Source organism: Nothoprocta perdicaria, unplaced genomic scaffold (assembly GCF_003342845.1).
Source record: "Nothoprocta perdicaria isolate Ctin4 unplaced genomic scaffold, notPer1 scaffold_133, whole genome shotgun sequence".
In the NCBI taxonomy this organism is placed as follows: domain Eukaryota; kingdom Metazoa; phylum Chordata; class Aves; order Tinamiformes; family Tinamidae; genus Nothoprocta; species Nothoprocta perdicaria.
The window spans coordinates 318,286-326,886 of record NW_020454461.1 but is presented as its reverse complement, the minus strand read 5'-3'; the positions used below and the strand labels follow the sequence as shown (position 1 = coordinate 326,886).

General features: G+C 38.0%; 1 protein-coding gene across 1 annotated transcript in view; it reads right to left on the bottom strand.

The window, feature by feature from the left end:
* Positions 1-8,601, bottom strand: part of SLC28A3 (solute carrier family 28 member 3) — a 39,277-nt gene that overhangs the window by 27,157 nt on the left and 3,519 nt on the right. Inside the window, exons 2-3 of the mRNA XM_026033788.1 lie at positions 5,356-5,457; positions 1,960-2,042 (exon numbers count right to left, since the gene is read on the bottom strand). Coding sequence (XP_025889573.1) covers positions 1,960-2,042; positions 5,356-5,457 — 185 coding nt within the window. The remainder of the gene's footprint in view (positions 1-1,959; positions 2,043-5,355; positions 5,458-8,601) is intronic.

Here is an 8,601-nt window from a genome sequence, read left to right as displayed (position 1 = left end):
TCTTCTCTTCTCTTCTCTTCTCTTCTCTTCTCTTCTCTTCTCTCTCCCACCCCCACTGGGAATTTCCTTTGCCTCACAAAGCATAGCAATTTGTTTTTACTTGTTGGAAGTAAGACTATCCACTCAATCTCAGTAGAGAGATTAGCCACAACAGCAAAAGCAATAAAAGGAGAAACAAAACATAGATGCATGAATAAGCCAGAGCTAGTTCACAGGAATTATGGTTTARCCACTATCAATAAAACTATTAGCTYAAGTAAAACTATCTGTTACAGCTACTTGGGAGTTCCTTGGAATTTMATTTGTTGTATTAGGAGTATGTTCTTTGTTACCTCTTCTTTGCTGTAACAGCTTTCACTTAGTCGTTAGTGCATTTGAATGGCTTTGACATCRAAGTACCTTAATGTATGGATATGTTTTTAAAAGTGACGTAAAAAAAAATCCATTAAAATCTGGTTAGTTTGCTAAGTAAACATTATTCTCACAATGTTGATCTGATAAGGATAAGGTATAATAATAGCATAATGATGAATTATATGCGGATATGAAGATGTTGCAAAAGCAAAGGTACCCTAAATCACATTTAGAAGAAACTTTAAGGTGACATATTTGTATACATCAACAATATTCTTCCTTTCATTTTGCAACACAGGAATCCTTCTTCTAGCCTGTACGTAGTCCACAATTGAATTTCACCTTGTATTGTTGCTGTTAATGCACTGATTTTTTTGTAGTGTTTGTGTCTCGGACAGCAGTTTCTCAGTACTAGTTGTTAAAATAGATCAGTGATGCATTTAAAACTATGGGATGCTTTGTGAATGCCCCCTTTCAGCAGATACAAGGAAAACATTAGGCCATATTAGGGCCTCCTTTTAAGACTGAACTTACAAAAAAAAATCGGTAGAGAGACTATTGCCCTTGCCAGGTGCTGTGCATAGACAAACCAAGAGCCCAAGCAGAAAACCCAGCTACCCAAACTAAACTGAAGCCTCAGTGTAATTAAAAGAGCAGAGCAAAGAGCACTTCAGTTGCCCATCTACAAGGGTTTATCTACCTTGGGGCACAGATTCTTGCTCCTGATAGAACAACAAAGTCCTCCAGGGAACAATAAAGCCCTGCAAAATCAACCTTAATTATTCTCCCATTATGTTAACTGCCAGGTCTTTCAAGTTCTGTTTATACAGTTTTAAAACTTAGATGAAAGTACCTTTCTGAGTTTAAATGCATTGCTTTTACAGGCATGAAATCAGCTCAAGTAATCCACCTTGAACGGAACAGATTCCTAACTTGGAATATTCAGCGAGTTGTTAGAATCTGCTCGAAATGGAAGAGGTTCAAAATAGGGACAGCTTCTATATATTGCAGATAGAGAACTGAGGAAGAATATAGTATAACTTGCACCAATAAGAAAAAATATACATTTATAGAAAGAAAAATATAATGTAAAATTGCTAAAATGTAATTTGATTTGTGTCTCAAGTTTTAAAGTGTGTTAATGTGGGMTTTCACTTGATGATGACTTGGTATGTGTTAGTGCTAGCAAAGTGCAAAAATTCTGCTATATGAAAATGGCTATTTTAAATCTTTTTTTTGACACTATGATAACAATGATGTAAAGTGTAGTACAACAAAGGCTCTTTAATTGTCTGCAGGAGATCACTGTGTAAGGCCCCTCTAAAAATATACTTATGGAAATTTTGGAAACAATGTTAATACGAAAAAGAAAAAAAAACCTGCCCCTCTAATTTTCATGGTTTTGGAASCATAGCTTCAAAGTAATACACAACAGTCAAAAGACAGAGTAAGTTTAAACACAGTGAGTTTCTCTGTTGCACAAATTATTGTCAGTATGAGGGTCTAAGTAGTACAGGGATGTTGGAGGGCTGTAGTGCCAGAAGAAAAATGCAAGCACCTTTTTGCAAAGCAGGCTGAAAACTTGCTCAAACAAATAAGCATTACCCTTTTATGTGTGGTTGCTCCTCCTCTACTGAATCGGTTTTGGTTTGAGGCTGATYGTTCTCAATATTGATGTATTTGTCCTCCTGGAAAGCAGATTGGTATCAAGATCATGAGCGTGTTTGTTCAGCAACGTTGGAAAGAACAGATTCCCACAGGCAGATGGCTGTGCAGCCTTCAGGATTCCCAATCCACAGCTCACCCATCTGATGCCAGTGCTGTGATTGGCACCACTAGACCAGCAGTGTCTATCAAGTCATTGGCATTTTGAATCACCTCCTCCCAAGCCTTCTGCAGACTTTTCAAGGTGTAAATAAATGCCAGTGTCACTCCAAGCTGAAAAGGTCCCAATGGAGTATGCCTTTTCCTAAATAACAGAAGCGGGTGTTGCAGGGAGGACTGAAAGAGTCCTAGATTTCCCATGCTTCCTGTTGGTGACCCCACTAATTTTATTGCTTATGTCCTTGCAAAACTTGAATTTTGTTGAAATTCATAGAGAATGGTGCCATTATTTTTCACTCTTGCTCAAAAAAAAAAAAAAAAAAAAAAAGAACAAATAAGAAATTAATCTATTCCAACAAAAACTCCTAAGCAAAGGCTTTTGCTGCAACAATCTTTTAAGTGATCAGATATCCATGGGCTGTGCAGCAGAAATTTGAAATCTATCCAGGCAGCCCCTTTTCATCAGGAATGTACGTTTCTGCAGTCACAATCCACATAAATCTGGCTCTATTACAAATTTAGGAAAAAAAAATCATAGCTTAGAAAAAAAGCATTTTTCACAAAGCATTTTATTTCTCCTTGGAGGTCTCACAGTTTGTGTCTACAGAACAAGTCAGCATATGTAGTCCTTGCACATGGCCTCTGTGCATCTGGCACAAGAAAAAAAGAGAATTTTGCTTGACTAGAAGGACCATGGCTGCTTGGTCTGTATGCCTTGCTGCTTGAGCGTGTTGTTTTAGCTTTGAAATGGAGCAGCATGACCAGTTGTGTGCTACGTTATGGGTGGCTGGAGACTATGCTGTGACTGTACTCTGCAAATAGCATTTTCCTAAGCACATATTGAGCCATTCTTGACTATGTAGTACTGTCTAGATAGAAAATGGCCACATTTGGCCAACCATATGGAGGAACTGAAAGTTGGGTGAATGTTCATTTTTCTGGATTATTAATGTTTATGCTAACTGTATTCCCAAAATGGCTTTGTAAATCAATACATGCCRTGGGCCTCCCAGCTCCCTTCAACCTCCCTACTAATTTCAGCTTGGCTTTTCTGCTATGTGTTAACAGATTCTGCTGAAAGCCAAAATTAACCAAGGAAGAAAACATAACATGTYAATTAAAATGACATGTAGGAACATGTAGGAACATTTTTTCTGAGAAAGTGCAACACGGTGCAGATAGGCGTCTCTCAATCCTCATAATTTAAGTGACTAGACAGGAGAGGGGGAGAAATTCCACTTTGTGGAGATGCACTGTAAGTAGTGGCCGTATTTTCCCAAGACTTTATTTCTTTCTCTTTACTGTTAATGGAAATAAAGTAAATCTGAAATGCAGACGCTGTTACCTACTGAATTGCTAGTGCTTTTGGTACTCATGTAACATCCTTCCCAGCAGATGCATGAGATGGGCTTCTTTCTTGAAGGACTGTGAGTAATGATGGGATCGAAGTACCATATTTTTCCAGAGCTTAAGTTGGGGCTCTATTGCATCCCAGTCCTCTCAGACTTTTGAGTCTGTAGCTGCAGAAATAGCAAGGCTACAGGAGAAAACAAGATCGTCTGAACCTTTGGGTGGAAGAGCCATTCTGCTGAACACTCAGTGACTGTGACCTTCTCTGGCACCATCTCCTCACTCCAAACTTCACCTTGAAGGCTCTCATGGGCCTCATATTTCCCTCTCTGCATSCTCAGGCCATGTCTTTTTTCATGTCACCACCATGACATGCTTTCTTCTTCCCTTGTGGAAGGAGCATGTGCTCCTTCCTGCAGGGCTTTGCTAGGGTATTTGGGAGCTCTTAAGTGTCAGATGTCTTGTCACAGGGTCTGACATCCCCCTCCCTCAAAAACACTTGAAAACAAGAGGCTGTGCTGAAATCAATGGGCAGCAATAGCATTTTCTGGCACGTACATCTGATGCATTTTTTGGAAACTCAATATAAACAACTGCAACCTGACAGCTCACGTTTTGAAGCTCTTCAGAATTTGGAAAGGTATTTCCAAAATAGGGAATGATATGATTTTAAATTTCACATAAAAATTCTTGGCTGTAAAACTGGAGCAATAAACAGGAGAATACTCTAGGCAGCATCTTAGGCTACCAAGGCTTAACTTCTTGTCTCTTTGAATTTGTGCAATATGTTACTGCAATATATTATCCATGTGCAGAAAACTAAGGAAAAAAAGATTGTTTCCAAAAAGTTTATATCAAGATATAACCTTTTTTTTTTTTTTTTTCTTTTGATTTGTTTGAATGTAAAAAACATCAATCCACAGCTTTTCATGTTGTTGACGATCTATTTAATTATGTCTGGGATGTTGCTGTCATTTTATTGTCACAGATTTTCTCYATCTCCTCCCCACCTCTCCTCTCCCCCAGAAAGAAAAAAAAAGAAAATGTGAACTCTAATATCACTTTCTATCTAATTCAAAACCCTTTCTTTTTGGTTTTCCTTTGAAAAAAAAATATAATGCTGKTTTTTGGGCCATGCTGGTACTTCTGGAGACTTACTCAACACCTGTGTGGAGTACATGGACTTCTGCCTTTGGGACATAGCAAAGTCTGTTCTAGTCTGCCTCTGGTATGGCCTGCCTGAGAATTTCTCAGTGAGGGTATGTATATCTTGTATATCTTGTATATCTTTATTAAAATAAAAAAAATCACTGAGTGTGACTACTTTTCTCAAATTTTTAACAGTTTCCAACATTTCTGACAGTTCCTTTATTCTTTGTCTTGACATTTTCCTTGATAGCCAACACTGACTGCCACTTTCCTCTCCTAAGACATCAGATTTCTGCTGACTTTTCAGGATAGCATGTAAGGAGTACCTGGGTAACCTTTTCCTGAGTGATTATGTCTTATTCAGACTCCTATCAGCTTTGGGGCAGTCAAGAGGAAAGCAGAAGCACTTCTAGTCAAGAACTAATGCCTTTGCTGTCTCAAACTAAAAAAAAAAATCATTAGAAGACAGAAATGAATGACCACAGCTTCAGGAAGCCTTTTATGTCTGGCATGCTGCTTCAGATACCATCATGGAACTTGATAAGTAGGTATATTTAAATTTTAACTTTATAATTAATTATTTTAATTTTCTATTTAAATTTAAAYTTTAAATAAGTTATTCCAGTAATTGTATAGTTCTCCATTGTGAGAAGAAAAACAAACAAACAAAAAACTCACCTGATCAGTATGAACAGTTTTATCATTTTGAGAATTTTTGATTCTGTATGAGCTGTCTCTAAGATCTCCTTGATATGCAACATCCACATCTTCACTGTCATTCTGGAATGTGACAAGATCAGAAATTGTATCTGTCAAAAGCTAAAGCTGAGAGCATTTTCATGTGCAGAAGGAACTGATTTTTATTATGATGCTGTGCTTCCAAAGTTTCACCTTGCTAGCATGGAAGAGCTCAAATGTCAGTTTACAGACCTTGGGTGCTAAGTGTTACCACAATTTAAGGAAGCTTTGTCATTCAGGGATGGTGCTCCACTAATTTCTAACCCAAACTAGCCTCTTCTCCTTGTTCTGCCCTCTACCTTAGTACTGGTTTAATGAATTTATGGAGATCTGTCCATTCTCCCAGGCAACAGTAGAACTATTTTATCTGGGGCTATGCCTCATTCTTAGTGGTCTTGTTCAAGAAAATGCCATCTAGGAAGATATTTTGGGTAGAAGTATAATGTTTTTTCAAAATATACCTCTACTGCTTCTGAAATAAAACCCGGAGAGTGTCTGTAAAGACAGTATTTAGCTTTGTCACAGTAAGTTGCTGCAATATGTCTTTTAATGCAGTAAGATGTGCATTTTTCTGTCATATAAAACTGACCATTAGTTCTACATATCATTTTTTTCTTAAAGTGATGGGTTTTCTTTGTTTGTTTTGTTTGTTTCTCAATTCTTTGAAGAAGATATTGTTTCTTTTTAATGAACCTTGAGTGGCTGTTTCTTATTTTGGTTTAGCAAAATAGATGCTTGAACAAAATGTCAGAAAAGTAATTTCCTTGGATGCTATAAATATTTTATATTTCAGTGGTTTCTTATAGCATCAATTACAGTATGGTCATTTCACTGGCTTTTATTCAATGTAATATTTCATTATTTATATGGTAATGGTACCAGTGAATTTGTCATCTCAAATTAGATATTTAGCCATCTAAGATAATGAACTTTTGCAAATGAATGGCAGAAAATAAACATAATAGATGATGATAAAGTTAGAAATAAGTAATAATAATAGACCTAAACTAAATTTTGCCCTTTAATGACAAAACCAAAAAACCATCAAGAAAAAATATTTAGTAGTAGAACTTTCATACAGTATCTTATAAATAAGAAAATATAATGAAATAGGAGTGGTAAAGTTCTGTAACTGACACTCATGCCCAGGCAAAGGGTTTTGAAGATTTCTATACTTGTTACTGAAAGTGTTAAGTAGAGATTTCTTAGGACTTTTCTTTGTGAATATGAGAAAATACAGAAAATACAGAAACTGATGTTTGATAGTAATAGAAGCATAGAATAATTTATGTTGAATGGGACATCTAGAAGTCATCTTGTCCAACAGATTGCTCAGTCACAATAACTATACAGTAGTTTCATACAGAGAGTAATTGTAAGACATACAGAGAGATACAGAGAACGATTATAAGACATAAATGGATGAGGAATCATAGGGTCATAGAATGCYYAAGGTTGGAAGGGACCTCAGAGGTCATCTAGTCCAACCCCGCTGCACACAGAGGGTCACCTAGAGCACGTGGCACAGGGCTGCGTTCAAGTGGGTTTGGAAGATCTCCAGAGAAGGAGACTCCACAGTCTCTCTGGGCAGCCTGTKCCAGGGCTCTGTCACCCTCACTGTCAAGAAATTTTTCTTAAGTTCCTGTTGAACTTCCGATGCTTCAGTTTGTGGCCATTTCCTCTAGTTCTCTCAGTGGCCACCATTGAAAGGAGGGCACCCCMTCCTCCTCACTGCCTCCCTTGAGGTATTTATGGACACTCATCAGGTCCCCCCCCAGCCTCTTCTCCAGGCTGAACAGTCCCAGCTCCCTCAGCCTTTGCTCATAGGGCAGATGTTCCAGGMCCCTGATCATCCTCGTAGCCCTGCGCTGGACTCTCTCCAGCAGCTCCACAGAGGAACATAGCAGAAAACCTCTGTTCCTCTGTTATGAGGAACATAACAGAAAACCAGCAAGAGCAGCATGGGATTGATGTAACTCTAAAAGGCCCTGCAGCAAAAAAACAGATTTGTGTTATTTGTTTGGAAGTGTAGAAAACATTCATTTTAACCAATCACATCCCTTTATGGCATATTYCAAATTTAGTAAGAAATGGTTGATTAGTGTTTATGACATGTTTACCCAAGTGAAATACAATTTGTTGACTAAGACAGTCTTTGAATGAGTTCTATGAAACTGAGTAATTTTCATGTATTTTGCAGTTGATTTTTCACGTACATTCTCAACATCCTTTTTACATTGCTTGTTTTGCTCAGTGGAAATGGATGCTATTTAACTCTACTCTTTGGAGAGAAGAAGAGTTCCTCTTACAAGATTAACAATATTCAAGTAACAAGTTCAAACTACCCATTTCTTTTTGTTACTTGCTAAGAACCGTTTTTAGCTGTTGGAAGAAACTATTCAATAAAATTTGGAGCTTATCACCTATCTAAGCACCTAGGAAGGGTAGAAATGTGTGCTCACCCTGGCTCATGTGTGGTCCTTGTGTCCTCACCAGGAACCTTTGCAAAACAAAAATTTGCAGCAGAAAGTGAGGGCTCGCCAGAATAGCTGTTTTATGACCACGAGCCAAATCCAACAGTGCGACAAGTTACTGCTGAACCTGCTCAAATCTCGGTGACAGAAGTAAGCAGGAAGTTAAAATGATAAAAGCTTGGATGGAAAGAACTTCCTCCCTTTTTACTATGTAAGAAGGATTACAGAATTACGTGTGTACTTTGAGTGCTGCCACCACAAGAGTGTTAAGCAGTGAAGCTTTGCTTTCACATGCCATTTACTGTACTTTTACTCACTGGAGTTTTCTGATGGTGAAATATTTGATTAAATGTCAAGGGCGTGGGTCTAGATTGTGTTTATAARTGAGGTCTTTCTTTATTGTTTGCTTTTTATTTCCTTCAGAGGAGGAGTTCACCTGCCACATCTTTGTGACTAGCTGCAATCTTTGAACTTCCCTTCCTATCTCCTCTCAGGGTTTTGAGGGAGAGGAATTAGTTTCACAAAGTGAGCGTTACTGATATTGCTGATTTGTGGCTGTGCTTTTAACCACAGCACCATGGTACAACAGATGGTTTCCCAGTCACTTTCAGTTAGTGATAAAAACAGATCGTCTGACAGAGTGCCCCTGCAACTGCTTAAGCTGTTGTGTCAGCGAGGGAAAGATTATTGAGGGAAGGAAGGAAGGAAGGAA